General features: G+C 32.6%; 2 protein-coding genes across 2 annotated transcripts in view; both read left to right on the top strand.

Moving 5' to 3' along the window:
• Nucleotides 1-441: 441 nt before the first annotated feature.
• Nucleotides 442-21,501, top strand: LOC132717977 (uncharacterized; the record flags this gene model as incomplete). The annotated part of the gene is made up of 22 exons (XM_060701586.1): nt 442-582; nt 1,020-1,236; nt 3,050-3,191; nt 3,822-4,043; nt 4,471-4,682; nt 5,379-5,554; nt 6,118-6,266; nt 6,944-7,135; nt 7,615-7,762; nt 8,223-8,363; nt 10,927-11,091; nt 11,627-11,812; nt 12,222-12,639; nt 13,260-13,582; nt 13,951-14,178; nt 14,682-14,849; nt 16,567-17,086; nt 18,077-18,227; nt 18,870-19,034; nt 19,831-20,059; nt 20,736-20,926; nt 21,379-21,501. Coding segments are annotated over 22 exons (4,607 nt in total), but the record flags the coding sequence as incomplete, so codon positions are not given.
• LOC132717982 (uncharacterized) overlaps nt 21,378-21,721 on the top strand; it is a 28,613-nt gene continuing 28,269 nt past the window's right edge. The window contains exon 1 of the mRNA XM_060701590.1: nt 21,378-21,481. The gene's annotated coding sequence lies outside the window, so the exon portion shown is untranslated. The remainder of the gene's footprint in view (nt 21,482-21,721) is intronic.

Genomic DNA, 21,721 nt, shown 5'->3' on the forward strand with positions numbered 1-21,721 from the left:
TCCTATATTGTATGTTTATTGATAGTATCTTAGTAAAGTTCTCAGAACCAAAAAAAATGGCATAAATGATGCTGATCCCGGCCTTTGTGAAAACATCGTGGCTCACTAAAACTTGCTTTCTTCTAATCTTTCATTTAATCGTAAAAACATTGGCAAGTGGCGGAGCGGTTAACGTGTCGGACAAGGGCAAGCCGTTTTTCAATGAGCAAGAAATTTGACACCAATTGCTTAGTATTTTTGATTCCATGATCAGAATTGAGTGTGTTTTAATAATCTTAAAGCTTCCAACCCCGGACCAAAAATATACAAATCTTAGGGAACCCTTTACTGTTAGTGGAGTTTTACTTCTGCTACTACATTTATTTGTAATATAATGATTATAGCAATGCTATTTCAATATCCAATTTTCATTTACTCAGTGGAATATTATTTTGCTTAAAGGTGGAGGTGTCATTCACATGAAGATAGCCCATACATTGGCTGTAGATGGTTATATCAAAGCTAACAGTGAAAATATTGTGAAGAGTGATGGAAATGGTGGAAGTGGTGGCAGTATTACCATTTATACACACAATTTTACAGGTATCAATTTCTTATTGATATATTAATTTTACCATTAAGATTAAGGGATGGGATTTATGGTGCCTGCAGTGCCATGCAACAGAGAGGTTGTGGTAACAAGTAATACTTGGTCAGAGTTTATGGAACTAAATGGATCAAAGTCTTTTTTTTTCACCATGTAATATTTCACCAAAACGTTTTGATTACATTAATAATCAAGACATTTGTTTACTCTGTGTATTTTTATCCTGAAACTATTTTATTACAAACTTTTGGACTTGATTTACTATTTTCATATGTACATCAGACTTTTATCAGCATTAATTTATCAAAAATATTTCACAGTTCTAACTGATGATTCACAGTTATAATTTATGAAACAGAATTAATTGCACTTATTAAGTGTACAGTGTATTATCAAAGGGAACTGAAATAATCTTATATTAAAACTTTAACAGGAAGTCATACAGGTCACATCCAGGTTATTGGCGGATCAGGAGATGTTACTAAAGGAGGTGGTGGTGCTGGTGGTAGGATCGCTCTGTATCATTCTCGCAATGAGACCATACCTCACTACAGAGGCTATTTTGACTCTTTTGGTGGGAAGCCAGGCACCAATGCTGAAGCCGGTGCTGCAGGCACAGTTTATGTACATGATGGTGAAAGGTCATATAGGTGAATATCTCTTTGCTTTGATATTTGCTCTATTAAGTGACATTTGACAACTTGTTAATTAAATAATTTCTTAATTTCTGAAGTTCACTGAACAAAATTTATCCAGTTTGTTTCTGTTTTGATATTTAATTTCATTAAACTTGATATGTTAATTAAATTTGATATGTAACAAACTTGACAAATATTCTCATCAGTTATTTATTATTTTCATTAATTATCTAAATCCAATGGTAATGTATCAAAAAGTTATTTTGGTTTGAGATTATAGAATTTGTCATCATTACATGATCAGATTTATTTTGATTTGATTCAACCTAAGCTATCTTAAAGAAAATGCATGCATGCAGGGATCACGCTAGACCTAAAATTTAGGGAGAAGTGACTTCTCCCTCCAGTGAAAATAGGGAGAAGTTTTTAGGGACAAGGAGAAGTGCATACGAACTGCATTTTTTTGAAGTGTTGCTGTTCCATTTCATACTAAGTTTTAAGATTGATTAACATAGTGGAGTACATAAAAGTTTATTAAGTAACTCATAACAATAAACAGCAAAATTACAAATGTGGCAGTTTTTTTTCTTCTATATCATCTTTATCATAGGTTTTGTGTAGCTTGTTTTGATTTTAATGCTGCAGCCATGTGATGTTGTGCTGAAATTAAAAAAAAAAATTAGTATATCACTAGTATACTTTAGATCTACATGTATTTCATCATTTTCCCCAGAAATATTCATAAGGTTGCCGAGTCAAAGTTCATATAAACTTGATAAGGTTTATGTGGATGTTTTTTTTTTATTTCATTTATTTATTTATTTTTTAAAGAAAATCTAACGCGTGTACAGCTAGTTGATAATTTTTTTTTCTTCGACGGATTTTCTGCATAATGCATTAGATCTATCGGTGATACTATTTGCACCGGTCTTTTCCCCATTAACCAGCAAATGACATGAGTGTTTTGTTGTTTGTTTACTAAATGTAAACGTTCTAAAAAAAGTTCTTTTAAAGAATAATAATCAAGGGATAAACCATCACCAACATTTATAACAGAGACCCATTTACCAAATTGCTGAGACAATCGTAAACATCGAAACATTTTTTTGACCAACTTTTTTGGCGACACGCTTTTGTAAAGAGAAAATGTGTGAATTAGCTCAATAAACTTACCGACTAATTATTGCAATAAGTATGCCCCAATTTATCCTTATTGACATGAATCGCTGCTAATCTGTTTATTTGTTGTTTATTGATAATAAGTCGGCATTTGACAATACCCGAAGATGTCAACCATTCAATTCCAACACTCGCTAAATTGTCTTGCTGCGTTTCATTGGCTTTCCAATTTTACCGACCAATGAAAATGCGTTTAACAAATCGCTTTGAAATAGGAGGAGCGTAGACGATTACTGAGCTGCTTGACACTTCAAAATTTATTGCAAGCGTTTATTGAAAATTAGGGCGACTTTGTTTTCGCTTTTCTAAGCGATCCGGGCGAAATGGAGAGAGACAAGGCGACTTTGTCGCCCAAGTCGCCTAGAAACGTGATCCCTGCCCATAACTTTGGTGAAGAATGGTCTGGTGCATATGTCTCAAAACATAGTGAATACATTTTGTTTTCCATATGCTTTTATCATAAACCAAACAATATTCACCATTTATTTACATGTATATATTATAACAATAATAATAATGCATATCATTGAATCACAAAAGGGTATGGCAGCTCACCTTGACATTAACATTTGAATAAGACATAAAAGAATGTATGATTGTTAAAAAAAAACAAAAAACAAAAACATTTCTCTTTTCTTTTCTTCAGCATGCTTCAAATAGATAATAATGGCCAGAGATCAATAAATGAAGAGACTGCCATATTGAATGAAGGACACAGGATAGATCTTTCCTCGGTTCCGGGACAGTACAGTACAAGTACATCGTACACAACAACCCATGGACATATTGTAATGTTCTTTTTAAATAGATATCAACTTGTTTTTAATTATGGTGAAATGGGAATACATTTCATTAAAATTATGTTACTTCTCCAAATATTTCTAAAAGAAAAAAGTGTATAAGTTATAACTAATGAATTTTCATATGGGTGTTCATAGATTTGCACCATCAATCATTACTTACCTATATGATTTTTGTTTGGGCCAAAGTGTGTAGCTTTCTTTACTGTAAGTAAATTGAATATAGGTAGAATATTGGTGGAAGAGATTTTTTTAATTTTCGGTCTCAAACAAACTTCTTTTAATGAAATGAATGGATATTTTTTTATGATATACCATTGTTTTGTTTTATTAGAAAATGATAGCAATCAAACTTAATCTGACAACATATGTTATATATTTATATACATTATTGAATGATAGCCAGTGCAAAAGAAATAAGTAGCCTTCTGCATTTTTGTTGTTGAAAAAACGTGATGGAGAAAAAATTATTTAACTCATTGAATTCCTTTATAAAAAGCATACATTGTACAATGTTACTTATGATACAGAATATGTATATAAAATTAATATTATCCTAGTTTATCTAACAAAGAAAAAAAGGAATACATGTACATTGTACTTCGCATATTTTTCCAGGTGACTAGTAACCAAGAAATATATGTACGCACCTATTTGAACAGCTACAGAAATGAATACTACAGGCTACACCATATGTTTGACCATACAATGGGCTCCTCATGGACAGACTTCTTCATGGCTAGAGCCGGGTCAGCTAAGGTCACCATAACCCTGAATCAACAGATGTACATTAATAAAATCAAAATTTATCCAACTATTGGGTACAGCACTAAATTCAAGGTAAACAGTTATGCTGATTTTAAAATCTTTTGAAATTAGGATAATTATTTTCTTAGGGTTTAGGGCACATGGAAAATGTTTAGGTCATCTTGCCACACTTCCACATTAAAGATATAAGAAGAGCCTAGGTGTGCCTTGATTCATGCAGTATTTCAAAAAGAAACAATCATCTGGTTAGTCTACCATAAACCAGTAAGCTCACTTTCTAACATGAAGAAATACAATATTCCTTAGTTGCTTTGTAACACACATTCAGTCATTTCTTATTTTTATTTTTTAATATGAATGAAATAACACTTTAATTTTTTCAAAAAAAGATGACATCCCAGCATAATACTGAATAAATGTACATGATTAGTTTATTCATTTGACATTTTTTATGGAGCCTAAGAATTAACTTATAAACTTATATTCTAATGATCTACAGGTTACAGGATACAACAAACTGGCTGGATCTAGTTTTGAGGTGACAAGTAACTATATTTTACCTAGCAACCATGGCACACAAGGCTCATACATTGACTTGCCTGTCGGACAAGAAGCTGTTAAATTTGATTTTGACCTTGTCAGTACATCAAGTTCCTATGTAGCTTTGTGTGAGATTGAAATATTTTCAGATCCCTCCCCAGATGAGCTCAGGTAAGATTTTTGAAAAGAAATCTGCTCAAAATTAACCTATCACTGCTGAAATTAATCCTAAATATGACAATAATTTTGTATAATGAGCTTACACTGCTTTTAATTCAAATTTGACCATTGTTTTGATGTTAGAAAATAAAGCAGTTGATGTCATAAAAGAATCATTGAGTATAACATTATAGTTTGACATGGATGTGGAAGGAAAATGGAATTGCTATTCGCATTTAAAGGGCTTTAGCTAAATAGTATGTAGTTTTCATACATTAAACTTTAATAATCAAAGTTGATTCATTAGTCTTCTAGTAAGAGAGCAAATGAACTCAGTAACTGTTCATTTTATAAAACATATCAACATGTTTCAGTTTTAACAAGTATTTTCAAGGTAGTTACAGGATAGAACTTTTCACTACTCAGGAGAAAATATGTAAGTCGTTGGCTAGCTAAGTCAGTACAGCTTTGAAACAGTATTCTGAGTGTCATGTGTTCGAGACCCTGTCAAACTGCACACTTTTTTTCACCCAGTGACAGTACTTGGTATGAAAAATGTTGAATGTATTTTAATCTAAGCATATTAAGAGGTTGAAGGAATTTTTACCTATTGAATATTGTTTCTGAATATTTTTAAGTTTAAATGAATCTCAATATTAAACCAGTTAACATAAATTTTCTGAATGACAAACTTTCTTCTTATTGTAGGTACAAACATATTGGTCTTTTTGGAGCGTCTACATGGATCTTTGCCGATCGTAATGAACAGTTTACATTCAGTGAGGTCATTCTGAAAGGACAATCTCATCTTGCCTTTATGCCAAGGCATGACTACACAGATGGTGTACTGGTTGATGTTGGTAATGTCATTGGAGACAAAACAGGTAACATATCAATTGTTCAATTTTCAGTAGCTAGAGTCGCTTAAATGTATGTGAATTTTTCTTGGACCAGCCTAACCTTCTTATTTATTGTTTATACTTGGAAATTGATAGTTTTGTTTTGAGAGCTAATATGCGTGTGGATTCCATGATTTTAAAAGTGATGTGATATTAAAACAGCAGAAAATCATGTACAATAATCAAGTGAGTGATTAATTTATTCTAAAATCTTAATGATTTAAATTATATCCGTGAACGCAAAGTTATAAAGAGTAATACCCAGTCCCTTATTATCATTATATAAGAATATAAGAATATGTCTGAGTTAATAAACATTGCTGCATTTTTTGGTACAGGATAAAGATGAATTATGTCTTGATTTAAAGTTAATATATCTTCATTATCATATACTGATAATCCAATGTTCTGCCACAAATGTTATCTGGGCACATTTACTCCTTAAGTGATGCCAAAATATACTTTACTGACATGAGGTTCTTAAGTTTGTATCAGAATTTTGATGTTTCTTTATATGTATATAATCACACAGGCTTCTTTTAATTTAGGTTTTCTTCATGTTGGTTACAACCAAGAAGTTTCTATTAACAAAACAGCATATGATGTTCCATTTAATACCCATGTTTATGAAACTGGTCATGTGACATACCCACCACGGACTTTCTTCTACAAGACAAAACTTGTATCTTCTGGAAAGGTGAGAAAAATGTTCAGAAAGAGAAAAGAATTATTTTCATGATATAATAAACACAATGACCTTGTTATGTGCCCTCCGTTTGAATGATTTTATTTGGAAATAGATCATGTTATTCCTTGAGCCGAAGCTTTAAATTATCAATCATAAATCCAGAAATCTTTTCATATGACACAACTTTGTGATTTTAGAAATAGTGAGTGATAATTAAATGACTTGTTTTTGGCATTTATGCATAAAGAAACTACTGCTGAAAAAATTTAGTATTGAGCATAAGCTGTTCTGATGAAAATGCACAAATGGATTTTTTTTTATTTTCATTGAATTATAAACACAGAGCAAGCACAGGGCTCCAAGTAGTTCAAGAGAAAATTAGAGAAAATTAGCAGTACAAAACAGTTGTATCTCAACTTACCTGCAGAACAATAAACTAAGTTCTGACAGTTTTGTGATGTCCACATGAACAGCTTTTTTTCTAGAAGAATTCAGCCTAAACTTGTGCTGACGATAGCTTGCATGAACTGAGAGTCTAGCAAGCTAAGTCTGCAATATTTTGAAATTGTCATTTTGGGTGATCCAACTTCAATATTTCCATTTACAACCCTGTTATGAACCATTTCTTTTTCAAGGAAAAGTGATGCATTTATCCCATGAATTTTTTCTTGTTTGCTTATAAACAGGTTTCAGGAATGGAAGACCTGTATGTGTTCAAAGGAGGACTGGTTTCCATAGATACGAGTGGTAGCATAGCAACCAGTCACACCAGTGCTAAAGTATCAATGAAATCTCTGCATGTACAGGAGGCAGGAACGTTTGAGATGAAATCTTACACATCTCTTGATAGCTTCAATATGGATGCAACAAATATATCAGTATGTTATCTATAAATTCCCTATAAGTATAGTGAAATAGTTTTACATTCAATGTTAAAATTTTTATAAAAAAAACGAATTTAAGAAAAATGTTTTCTTTGTTGTGAATTATAACCTTAATGCCGCTAGGCTTTTTCATCTTATTATGATAAATTTGTCATGGACGTTTAGAAAAATTATAGGAATTTTTAGTAAAAATATTTTTGATGCATCATGCTGTTGTTTTTGTTTTCGTAATAAAAAATATATATTGTTTTGAGTTGGATAGGTTTACCAGTCTGTAGGTAATGATATGATTCAAGGGTTATTTGTCAAAAAGTGTAAAAAGTTCTAAGTATAAATGCTCATACATTACTTAGAATACTCACTTTACTGCATGAAAATTGTTCATACTATCTTTCCTCATCATGAATAAATAAGTCCCATTAAAATTATAAAGGAATTTTGGATGAACTTTATATTGATAAATTTTCATGTAGATATATGGAGGAGGCCATTTCAAAGTAAACACGGCTTTAAAAATGACTGTGCACCATTTATTGGCTGTATATTCTGGTGGCAAGTTAGATCTTAGTGGAGCAGGTTTTCTGTCTGATTCAGTGAATCACGGACCAGCACCTGGAATAGGTATGTTTATTTCAAACATTAATGTACCTGAGATTTAATGTGTTTGGTGCCACATTGGGATGACTTTATTTGAAGAGCATTGAGTTCTGACAGCATTTAAGAGCCCTCTTGGTGTTAGATAAATTACTTTATTCTTCCCATTCTAGATTCATTAAATAGCATAGTGTCTTGCCTTGAATCTTGAACCATCCATTGTTATTATGACAGATTTTGATCACGTTGAATATTGCTGGCTTAGGCAATTAATTATCATTTAGTCTTTGGTTGGAAATAGTTGTAACATACTTTATTTCTTTATTAGTTTATTTCAAACTACTGTTTTAATGTTTAAGGTCTTCTCTGAAGATTAAGACCGAATGCATAGATTAGTATATGGAAGAACAATCTGTTTCTTTTAAAAGCTTAAGATTATATTAAATGGAAAAATATTACATTACATTGTGTGTATCATTATTTAAAGGTTCAGCATCAGGAGGAAGTGGTGGTGGCCACGGTGGAAGTGGAGGTCGAGGCTCTGGGCTCACAACAGTTGGTATAGGGTATGACTCCATGTATGAACCTAATATAGCAGGATCAGCAGGTGGCCATGGATACCATTTTGGTTTGTAGACTTTATTTTTGCATTTAATGATGATGATGATGATGATGATGATAATTAATAAAGACTTTATTTAAAGAGGCAACATTATAAGTAAGGCAAGCCCGCAGTCTTCCCTATGAGCCTCTATCAAAATGTACATATAAACAGTTACAAACAAAAGAGAGTTATAGACCCTTTCATTTAAGACCGTATTCAAGTTGTCGCCCTTGGATGACGTCATTGGGGGATACGGTGGACAATGCCGATACGATTAAGTACAATAATAGAGGGATATAAAGATCTTAATCCTTTCTCTTGTAAGATTGGCAGATTGAAATTGCCAAAATTTTGTGTAATTGAATAAGATATTTCATAAAAAGGATGGTGAAATGAATAAATATGTTTACTATATAATATGGTTAACGACTTGTTTTAATAGTAGACCTGATATTGCTGGGTAACTGATCATGATTACCATTTTCGTTTGATTCTTTATAATGAAAATTTTACCAGTCAGTTAAATCGTACTAACTGAATGCTAATACCAGAGATATAGATAATGTATCTATGTGTCTGCTTACATACAATACCCAAAAGATATTTTGAGTTTCAAAAATGTAAGGATTCTGTAGTTTCGAAAAACGGCTGCGTAATATTTAATTGCAAGATACTGGTTTATTAAAAATCATTTTGATTTAAGCATTACTAAGACAAAGAAAAACAACAATATAAATCTATGTTATTTCAAAATAAATGTAAAGACATAATTAATACCATTAATTTGTGTCGGCAAAAAATGCACTCTCAAAAAATAGTCCAAGATTCACACCAATATATTTAAGCTGGTATTTAAGTAATGTTTTCAACTTGATACTTTTTAATTCATACTCTGCTAATCAAATATTTAAAACATTCACAAAAAACAAAAACAAGTTGTGGAACACGTTCATTAACTGAATTATAATTTTACATATTTTTGACTGTGCCAGTTGGTAGGACTCTGGATCGAGTATCAAATCAGTTAGGCATGACCAATAAAGTCCCTAGGATGATCCATAACAAAATTTGGACCATAAATATTTTGACAACTAACAAAAGTGGCGTAATCTGATGTAATGTTATAACTCTAAAAATTGCACCCTGGTGATTTATGATATCACAGCCAAGTGCCGCTGGTATATACAACATAGGTACCCTCTTAATTAATATGTTACGGTCCAGTGGCGCTTTTATATACACATCTATTTATCTATAAAATAAGTTACTGGGAAAAGGGCTTTATTTTTATAACCAAAAGAATAGATTTTCGATATCAAAATTATCTAATTATCGTCTGTTGCGAATCTAAAATTATAAGAGTCAATGCTATATGGTTTTCGCTCTTTCCGGAATATTTATAAAATTATATCCTTCACTGGTTCTTTGAAATATTTTTATACGGCATAATGTAAATGAATCAGTAAGTATTGACAGAATGCATTTTGTTATTGTTCTATTAAAGCTTGAAAAACTATCATTAAAAGACAGTGGCAATCTTATTTTCATGTTTGTCACAAATACGCCAGAATTTTCTAAATGACAGAAAATAAAACAGAAAAAGGGCCATTTAAATTTATAATAAGCAATTTCAGTGTGTATGGGTGTTTATAAAATATCAAAATTTGATTTAGTTACTAGCTTTATATCCTTGCATTAGAGAAAATCTAGATCTTATAAATATATTCACTTTGAAATTTCGCTATTTCACTCCGTAGCGAGAATAAATCTCAATCTTTGTTTTTGTATTTTTTCTATTGTCTTGATATGGAATTTATGTATGCATGCGTAAATTTTTACATGTTATAATCATAATTGAACGATCAGTATTTACGCATTTAACTTTTCAATAAGCTAACATTCTATGCGGCCTGCATAGTTTTATCCCCCATTTACGTCACATCCGGTAAGGGAAGTAACTCTTTCCTGACTGTTATCGCTTAAATGAAAGGGTCTATATTATAGTTTAAAATTGTAGTGATAGTTTTTGACAAAGATTTTTCAGTAAAGTTGATTTAAAATGACAAAGGCAATACTTTTTCTCAAGTGTTAACTTGCTAAAACTTTATTTGTTTGATTGAAAAAAATGGATAAAATGGTATCATAATTTCCAGTTTCTGAGGCTTTCACAAGTACATGTATGCATATTGTTTAAAAAGAAGATGAAAGAAAGGGAAAGTATGATGACAAAAGGTTGACAATAAATACTGTACAAATACTTTTTAAACATCTTCATTATTGTTAGCTTAATTATTTAAGAATAGCGGGAACTATTGTACTGGCAAGGGGTCAACATAATTTTCACACTTTGATAAGTTTTTCTGTGCAAATTTTTATCTGCAAAACTTCTGAAGGGAATGGGGTGAAACTTCATACACTTATTTGAGAGCTAAACAAGAGGTAACTGTCCAAGGCCCATAACTCTTACATGGATTTTGACAGAATTATAGCCGTTTTTGAACATTGAAAATTCTTCATTATCCAGGCTCTTATTTGACTATCAAACACTAAGAATAGTCAAGCATGTTGTCCTACTGTCTTGTTACAGGTGAACTATATTTTGGTGACAATGTCTATGGTAATACTGTGGTACGTAAAGGTTTAGGTGGACCTGGTGGAGGTAAACTTGAGGTCCGTAGTCGACATGTAGACATTGATGGATTAGTAGCTGCCAATGGCATGAACCCTGATGCTAGATCTGATAGAGGTGCAGGTAGGTGCACAAAAGTTATATCTTAATGTAGCTAATGAACAGTCAATAAATGTACATTATGTGCAATTATATATAGTTTTATAAGTCATTGCATTCAATTTTTACAGCATATTATTAGTGTAATCTTTCATGGTAGTATTATTTGAAAATTACATATAAAATGGTAAAGAACTGTTATTTATATTTGACAACTTCTTTGCATTATTTCTGAGCATAAAAAAAATGTATGTCTGTAGTTTTTCTGAAACTTTTTTTTTTTAAATGATTTTAAAAAATCATTGATTGAAATATGATAAAGAATTTGTTTCTTATTTCATAAATGAACTTACTTTTGGGGAATGTTTTTTTTTATTGTCCTGCATAGAAACTTTTAAGGTCATCTTTGCAGCTTTCTGTCGAGTAAAAATAAAGCTGTGTGTAAAATATAATGTCATTGCACCAAAATGAATACCTAACTTCTTGTTCTTGGGAAAAAACACTGAAAATCTTAAATAGTCATTACACAGTTATCTAATTTGGTTTTATGTGTATGAAGGTGGAGGAGCTGGTGGGGCTATCTGGATTATATGTGAGGAAGTTGTTGGACATGGAACAATCACAGCTTTTGGTGGTAATGGAGGAGGGGTCAAAGGTCAGGCTGGAGGTGGGGGTGCTGGAGGCAGAATCTCTGTACAGTGTGATAACATCCATAAATTCAATATCACCATGAGAGCTTATGGCGGTAATAAAGTTAATTTTCATGTTCCATTATGAATGATTGAATGGGAATTATGATTATGTTTATATTGCAAATAATCTTTATGTCAATAATGTAGATTGGTCGTGAATCTAGGAGACTGATGGAATTAATCTTAAATTTGAGTAATATTGAAGATTAATTATTTGTACACCTTTGAAAAACATTAATTCACTTAATTAATCCTAGAATGTACAACATTAATTGATAATTAACACTTATAATGTTTAAAAGATGATTTATAAATTAGTGTACACATCTGAAAAATGTGAATTCACTTAAATGTAGAATGTAAAAAATTAATTGATAAAAATTAACACTAATTATGTTTAAAGATGATTAAACCAACCCAAAATGACTTTTATATATAGTGTTATTTCATAATTTTGTAAAGGCGTAAGTAACAGTGAGACCGGAGGGGCAGGGACATCATACCTTGAAGCAAGGCACGAAAACGGTACACTTTACAAAAAGAAACTCACTGTTGACAACAATGGCCATGCCTACCCTCATGCTGCAGATTACAATGCTGGCTTCTTGAGAAATCTTCTAAATGGAGAATATAAAGATATCACTAACACTGGTGGTGTAACTTGGCTTTATCATGACAAACTTGCGTACAGTTTTAAGGAATTGGACGTACGTGGAAACGCCCATGTTGCTATTTTAAGTGACACAGACAATGAAGTCATTGATTTACGTGTAGATTTTCTCTGGGGCGACAGGACCGGTGTGTTGCATGCTGGGAAAAATCAGACTTTTGGATTGAGAGATGTGGATGTGTATTTGCCGACTAACTTAGCAGCATACAGGTATTTCATGGTTATGATTATTTAAGAAACATTACAAAATGCAAGGGGTTATATACATTATACATATACATCAATCTTTATCTTCAAGGGGTATTGTCACATATGTTTCCTGTGATGATTTGCTGGCATACAATAATCTTTAGAGCAATGTTTTTCTTCAATTTAATGTTTTATAAATTGAAAAGCAGATAAATTCTTGTTGAGAATCTTTTGACAGTCTAAAATTTTCCTACTATACTAGGAGGTATATCTGTTGAATTACTAATTAATGCAAACTTGAGTCAAAGTTTATTGAAATTATACTTGAAATATTTTAATAATATCTTTGTAAAGGCAGAATATAGATATTTGCTTGTTTGGTATTGTGAATGCATAAGTGTTTACAAATATACTCTTGATAACTTTGTATATTGTATATTTGATATTTTATCAAGTTTATCCAAAATTTTGAAAAAAATATCTGAGAATATTTACACAGGCCTCTAGGTTTGCTCCTTAGTTTTTCCATATTTTTTTTTTTTTTTTTTTTTGTGAAAGAATTCATTGTTTCTTGTGGAATTTCAACAATTTACATTGTATGAGAAGAGGCTAACTTTCTATCTGTTATTTCTTATATTTAGGTATAGCAGAATAGAAGTTCCATCAAAAGTGACGCTGCGTGAAGTATGGGCTGAGATTAACGGTACTATAGAAGGCATGAATGTTATAGCTGTAGAAAATGAAGGAGAACTGTACATTTGGTCATATGCCAACTCAGATGGCTACAAGGAAGGTCAGCTTGTGGCAACAAACATTTCTGTGAGAGCAGGTGGAAAGTTTGAGCCTCTGACAGCTGTAGAACAGATGAACCTGATCGTGACTAGGCTTGTGGTGAACGGCAATGGTTATGTGAGGACTAATAGCCTGAAACTAAATGCTACAAATGTTACAATTGACCTGTCAGGTAAGTGGGGAAAACAAAACATTGCCATACCATTAAACTTGACTGACTTTTGTGCTATGTAAACAAAATAGGAAAATAGGAAACTTAACCATTGATGATTTAATTGACAAATCAACAAAAAATAATACTGCCTAGTAACCAATGTCTTGTGTAAAGAAACGTAAATGAATGTCCACAATGCCTGATTGATAGCTAGCATTTTCTTGATCAGATCTTTATCAGATTTCTCATAACATATTCTGTAGACATATCAGACACAACATCAGAGTTATTGAAAATAGAAACAATGCTTAGCTTAGTACTGTACTGTTAGTTTATAGTAATGATACCAAATGACACATTGAAAAGATATGATCTCTAATTTATAGGTGATTTCCATGCTGACTACACTGGTTTCCCTGGCAACGAGGGTCATGGTAAAGGAAGAAATGCCAACACTCACGAAGGTGGAGGTACTGGTGCTGGTCATGGAGGTCGTGGGGGTAGATGTAAAAATGGATATTTCTCAGCATACTCTTATGATTCTATGTATTTCCCCACTCAGATGGGTAGTGGAGGTGGTAATTCTCCAAGTGGAAATGGCGGTAGGGGTGGAGGTAATGTATTTGTTTCAAAATTAGACTTTCTTGTCCCACTTTTAACAAATGAGGTAGTGCTTTGTCAATGTGTTTGTCAGTAAGACCAGACCTTGTCTTTCTAAGGATGGTTGTTATTACCTTTATTGATTTCAAGGACAGCATGTCAAAGGTCGAGGTTACTGTGACCAATAACCCTGACCTTGACCTCCAAAACAACTTGGCCATTACTATACAATGCTTTGACCTACAGTTATCAGTGGTCATTCATGTAAATGGTAAATCATACCCATTGAGGATAATGTTTACAGTGACTTTCACCAAATAAGCTGGCTTTCAGTCTTCAGATTTGGTAGGGTGGTGGAGAACATGACAGATTGGTTGCCATTTGGGTTTGTACATATTTCAAAAACATAACATGTTGATAATGACTCTTTGAAAAATAAGATTTGCTTATGCAACTAGTTTTCCTATGTAATTCAATGCTATTTATCTGTAAGGTGAGTCTTTTTATTTGTTTTCAGGTATAATACACATGTTTATCAAAGATGAATTAAGGGTTGAAGGTCGATTACATAGTAATGGTGAAAAAGGTGGAGACAGTAAAGCAGGAGGTGGGGCTGGAGGATCTCTATATATATCAGCCAATCATCTTGATGGAACCGGATCTATTGAAGTCACAGGAGGAGCAGGTATTTACAAATCATTGATGTTAATTGACAGAGGACTTATGGGCTACAAAAGTATTAGGAAAGGAAAAATCCTTTAAAGATTTTGTCCAATTAGTTAATAATTGAGTCTTTATTGAACTTTATCTTCTTGCCGCTTCTGTTGGTTCTTCTTTAACTTTGTTCATTTTAACCTAACATCTCTTTTATGGTAGTAGAGCTAAATAAAGCATTACAAAAAAATTTAAACACACTTTTATGAGAACCAATAGAGGATATCCTCCAAAACTTTATTTAATGAATGGTTGTTTCTAAAAGGAATTCAATTAACTCAACCTTGTTCTTACTCACCATGAACAGAGCAATAGGTCATACTTTAAAAAACATAGTAAGTCATCAACAAATCTTTGAAGGCTGCTGCTTAACAATGTTGTTTTCATGCCAGATTGATTTATATTATAATTGGTTTTTGAAATTAAATTGTATTTCTGTCTGAGGATTATTTTACTTACCAAATATTATTACAGGTTATACTTTGTAAAACAGATACCAACTCAAATCCTTATATCTTTAACACAGTTTGAAGATGCTTAACATAGCATCATACCATGTTCTGTTGTCCAGTTGGTCTGGCAAGTTCTTAAGTTTTCTATTTATCTTTGCTATGGACATGTTGTTCAGCCACACTAGTACTATTAACAAGAGCTGTCCGTAAGACAGCGCGCTCGACTTTTTTATTGCTTGCCAATAAAAAAAGTTTTTGCAGTAAAAGGCAATACAAGAATCTCTGTATTTTTAAAGTGAACAATGGCCATGAGCATTAAGATATTTAGTGAAGAATTATTTTACTGAATTGTGTGATACCCTTGAACACTGCAGCAAAGTTTGAAATGTTTAAGTCAAAAGAGGGCTGGTAAGAAAGAAAAAAAAACTTTTTTAGTGCTTGCCTATAATACAAAACATTGACAGTTAAGGGCCATAATTCAAATAAAATCTTTGACAGAATTACCTTCTCCTGGACATGTTTGGGAATCATGATTGTAAACAAGTATTCCAACTTTCAAATTAATATCTCAAACAGTTCAGTCAAAAAGTGGACTGGTACTAAAAACTTAACCAAGATTCTAAGTCGATAAAAGGCCTTAATTTTTAAAACAAATCCTTGACAGAGTTACCTTCTCTTGCGTACAGATGGGGGTAATGATGTGAAATAGCATTAAAAGTTTCAAAGCAATATCTCAAAGGGTTAAGGCAATAAGTGGATTTTACCCATATTCAATGTATTTTCTAAGTCAAAAAGGGGCATAATTCTGTCAAAAACCTTGACAGAGTTATGTCCTCTTGTCTGTTGATGAAGGTCGTGATGGTAAACAAGTATGGTCAGTTTCAAAGCAATACCTCCAATGGTTTTGAAATAAAGTGAGGTGGTACAAAAAACTTAACCAAGCTCAATACACTTTCTAAGTCAAAAAAGGGCCATAATTCTGTCAAAAACCTTGACAGAGTTATGTACTCTTGTCTGTAGATGGAGGTTATGATGGTGAACAAGTATGGTAAGTTTCAAAGCCATACTTGTAATACTTCTGAAATAAAGTGGGGTGGTACGAAAAACTAAACCAAGGTGTGACGCCAACGCCGACGCCGACGCCGACGCCGGGGCGAGTAGGATAGCTCCCCTTTTCATAGAAAAGTCGAGCTAAAAATGGTTCAAGGAAATAAAGTTTTAAATGTTATATTACAGGAGGTACAAATGGTGGAGGAGGGGGAGGTGGACGAATAGCTATCTATCACACAGACCAAAACCACTTCACTGGCAAATACCTTGTACATGGTGGGTGGGGTACAGAGCAATATGGTGGCCCAGGAACTGTGTATCTGGAGTCTCGCTTTGTAACTCCAGCCTATAGACATCTGACAGTAGATAACAATGGTCATTCTACAAGCAACAGAATTTATGAAGTGGAGCGTCTCAACTTAGCAGGAAATTATTACACAACAAGAAATTATCCAGAAATGGTCTTCCATAGTCACAATGGTGTTAATACTACAACTACAGCACGTCCACATAGTGTGTTACATAGTATTCCAGATGCCAACTACTACTACCCAACTTATCCATTAAGCCATTTATTCACACCTGGAAAAGCAAATGTGAACACGATCTACATGTCACATGCAAAACAGGCAACCTTGACCATTGACTTACCATATAAAACTTATGTGGAGTATCTGCAAATATTTCCATACTGTGAGAGTTTTAAGTAAGTAGTTCTTAACTTACTATCTCGCAAAAATGATGTGTAATTTCCTAAAAAGATAATATTGAACTCATCATACCTGTCATTTTCATTTTAGTGCCACATAGCTTCATGAAATAAAAAATGATAAATAAGTTGCTGATTTGTATTGTGAGCATTGATTATTTTGAATAGGAGGGTTATATTTTAATGCTCTCTATGTTTTGCCCATTTAACACATTTTCTCATTTAATTAGAGAACAGTTCTATACTATGACACATATTATCTTAAAATTTGTCCTCACATTTCTTCCTAGTACAGAGAAGTTTCTCAATGACTTTAGAGCTATAAACCATCATGATCCCATGCTTGATGTCAAATGTCATGAGCTAAGAAAAATTTGCAGCCTGACTGGAATTCAAACTAGTACCTTTGGAATACTGTTCTACGGCTCTACCAACTGAGATACCTAGAAATTCACTTCTTTTGTCCTCTAATAAGAGAAAAGTTTATACCATACTACCTCCCCAACTAGATTGGTTTATACAAATTTATTTTAGTTCTATTGTGTTGGAAGCTATAAGCTTATTGAAACACTCTCGAATCCGTTCCTGGAACCAACCAGTACTAAGCAATGAATGTAAAGTTTCTTGCTCAAGGAAACAACGGCTTGCCCCTGACAGGGTTTGAACCGACGCGGTCAGCAATCCTAAGATTACTAGTCCGACGTGTTAACCACTCGGCCAAGCCGCCACTTGATTGAAATAATATGTGGAATTTCTTATGGGTAGAGAGAACACTACTCAATGAATGGACCTATATACTATGAAGGTCCTGAGCTGGGAACCAAAAGTGTATGGGTGAGAAAAAAATTGCAACTGGACTTGGACTCAAACCAATGACCATGGGAATAACCTTCTGCCATTATACCAAGTTATCATTCCACTGACACTTTTTGTCCCCTTATTAGTGAACAGTTCAATATTTTGAAAATCTATTCATGCTGTTTTCAGTATATATGGGACAGCATATGCAGTAGGAAGTTCACTAGAAGGTGGAACAGTAACCAGTCATACAAATGGCTTTGTAAATACAGACTATTGCCAAACACAGAGAGAACCTGACCAGTTTGGTACTGTAGAAATTAGGGACAATATTGACAAGGTAAATACTACTGATTATATTTGTAAAATGTTTTAATAACATTATTTTCTATTTCACACAAAGCTTTAACTTTTCTGATAGAATTTCAATTTATGTCAATGAGTCAAAACTTTTATGGACTACTCGTGCAATTTTATCTTAATTTTACAAGAATAATCAGAACCAAGTCTAGTTCACTTTTATTGTTTTGAAGGGATATAGCCCTTGAATAATAAAAAAATCGCATTTTGGCCTGTCAATGAGTTTTGTGTTTCTACAAAGAAGCCATGACATATTGGTAACAAACTTTCTAATCACCCCTCAGCCCTACTGCTTAACTGGCTATCATCAGGCAGCAATGATCACTGATAGCTCTTGTAATTGTTATTTGTTTAGTGACGGAGAAGATTTATATTGTGCAGTTGTAACATTGATGTATTTCTTGCTTTATCTGCCACCATACATCTTAAATTACTAAAGAGACAATTTATGAAAAATTAAATTCCTTGTGCAAAGTATAAAAATGTGTTAATATTTAAAGAATTGTCACATTCATACATATACTACTAAAAGATAAAATAATTTAAAATCTTCATGACTTTTTCATGTTAGATACTACATGTATCAGTAAACACATACAAACATACAACACTACATTTGCAGATCATCATACACCTAAGGGCTAGTGGAAGTTATGTGGCACTCAGTGAGGTAGAGGTATATGTACAAGAAGACCCAACATCTATCACACAGACACCATATAACAATGGTAATGGTGCAGGCTTCATACTACCAGAGACATCTACCACCAAATTCACATTTGACAAGGTAAAATGCTAAATATACTTGTCTCTAGTTTTCATAATCATGCTGTAAGTGTAAAAGGTTGAAATCTTAACATTACTAAAGGTTCATGTATATTACTTTCAGTTGTTGTTTTTTTTAATCAAATGTTCACATCAATCTGTTATTGGTCAGGGCCAAAAAACCCTTCTTTGTAGAGGCCGAATATAGGCTGCTTCCCCAACCAAACTAGCCTCTTTTTTTCCCCAGTTTGGTCCTCAAAATTCCCCAGTCTTTTGAAATTTCCCATAGAATTTTGAACAAAATTAAATGATGGTGTTGAATTAAGGCCTTTTACTGCAGTATTAGTATTTCACAGTGCTTTTTGCTTTTCTATTTTGAAGAATTTGTTAAAAGTTTGTGTTAAATTTGAGACCCCTTTTCCCAAAGAATGCCAAAATCACGCATATTTTCCCCAAGAAAAAGGCTGAGGCCCCTTCCCCAAAAATGGTGTTTTGTCCCTGTTGGTATTTAATTTATACTTTGCCATTAAATGACAAACTGTTATTTGTAGTTTTGATTTTAGAATATAAAATATTTGTAAGTAATATTTCTATTAAAGAATAGAAATTGTACATAATATTTGACATGATTGTAGAGAAATTTCATATCATCGCCTTAGTGCAATAACTGGTTAACTCCTATTAAATTTAGAAGGACTTAACCTGTTACTACACAAAGAAGATGATATAATATTTTTATGGGTTTGATCAATGTACAAATCCAATTGTATCTTTTTGATTACACCATCTTTGTGTGAATGCCTGACTTTTGCTTACAGTTAGAAATTTTGGGAGGAGCCTCTCTTAATCTTGACAATGCTAACATGAAGCTAACAGCACACCAGGTCTATGGGGACGATACAGGCAGAGTGACTCTTAGACGATCACAGACATATAACAACACACAGGATAGAGTCCTTCAAACATTTGGTATCCTCACTCAGAGAGAATCAAGCCTGAATTTACCTTTAGAGCTTGACTGTCGGGGAATAGATATGTATGTTAAAGGTGGGTTGTTAAAAAATATTTAACTAATTTTTGCATACTTTTTTGATAAAAGTGTTTCAAAAAAGTTCCAGTACGCGTAAAAGTCATCTTAAGATAATTTTTGAGATGCTTTTTCAGATGCTTTACTAAATATAATAAATTTTGTTCTGAAGGTATACTTAAACTAGAAAATGAAAGTAGTAAACTTTTGATAAACCTTATCTAGTGAACTTAATGGCTCTAGTCTTTGTTTACATGCCTGTATAATTGTTATGTCCCTTTCGTTTCTTCTAACTTACATCAGATTTCCTAACACATAAGTTCTTATCAAAATTTGCTTTAGTGAATCTAAATAGTTGTAAATGCCATTCAAAGTATTAAATCAAAACTATCAGTGAGGAGCTGAAAAATTATTGAAAGAAATATATCAAATATCATGATGCATTATTACAGGACCTCGGTCAATCTTTAATAATATCACACCTACATTTTCCAGACCTAAATATTGAAAATTGTATGAAGTCTATTTCGTTTTGAGCCCTAAAATTGATCTTCAACTTTCGAATGCTATGGTGACCTTGCCCTGACTGGAAGCTGATAAGCCACGATATATCTCTGTGGGTCAACTAAAGAAGATACAGTTGAAACTATAGATTTTGTTGGTTTTACATATTTACGATTAAATTTTGTATTTCAGGATACTTTCACTCAATGGAGAACTTCACAGTGAATGCCAGATGTAACCTGACAATTGACCATCATAAAGTTACTGAGAACTCTATAGATAATCTAGACATCAAGACTTTTGGATCTGTCAGAGTTTTTACTGAAGAAGAGGCATTAACAACTCTTGTTGGTACATCACTCACTGTCCGCAGTGGTGCCAGGGTAAGCTTTGTATTCTTATAAAACGGCTGTAATTAACAAGAGCTTATAGTGTCCATCCAGCTTGTTCCTGAAGTAATGCTCAAATTGTTTTCTGGCCCCTTCAGCTACAATTTATAGTTGAAAATGTGCCATGTAACTTCAACCTATAAACCCAACAATCTTAATATTTTGAATTGAATATTTAAATTTCATGAAGGAAGTACATGTATCAATGAATTATTGTATTTGTATAATGAATGAGAGTGTCATTTTTTAAAATTTCACATTTTTTTCAAATCACCGTTTTGCTTAGAAAATTTTAGGGATGTAACTTATTTAGACTAGAATATTAGTCTTTGGATGAGAAACATAATTCTTCATTGTTTAAAATGATTCTTCATTGTGTGAAAATACTAGATTTAGTGGCCTTTCAAAAAATACATTATTTTTACCATTATGTTTTGTGTTTTCAGTTAACCTCTAATGATCTGAAGTTAGATTACTACAATGTGACCATAGAACCATATGGTCTAATGACTGTCACTGAAGGTTGTCCATACAATCTACAACATGAGGGTAATTACATGTCTGTATAATCTATATAGAAATATAGAAATACTTGTTTATTTTAGCTAAATGGTAAAGAAAACTGATTGTTCATCCAAAACTGACTGATGTCTAAACCTATGAGTTCTTGTGCCATGTCATGAAAAATTGATGTAGCCCCATAAAATTAAGACTCAGACTGGTGAAACCTTGGTTTATAGGAAGATACCTTGACCAATTTAAAGCTATTAAAAAAGAAAATTAAAGGAA

Source organism: Ruditapes philippinarum, unplaced genomic scaffold (assembly GCF_026571515.1).
Source record: "Ruditapes philippinarum isolate M1 unplaced genomic scaffold, ASM2657151v2 ctg1723_1_1_1_1, whole genome shotgun sequence".
NCBI lineage: Eukaryota > Metazoa > Mollusca > Bivalvia > Venerida > Veneridae > Ruditapes > Ruditapes philippinarum.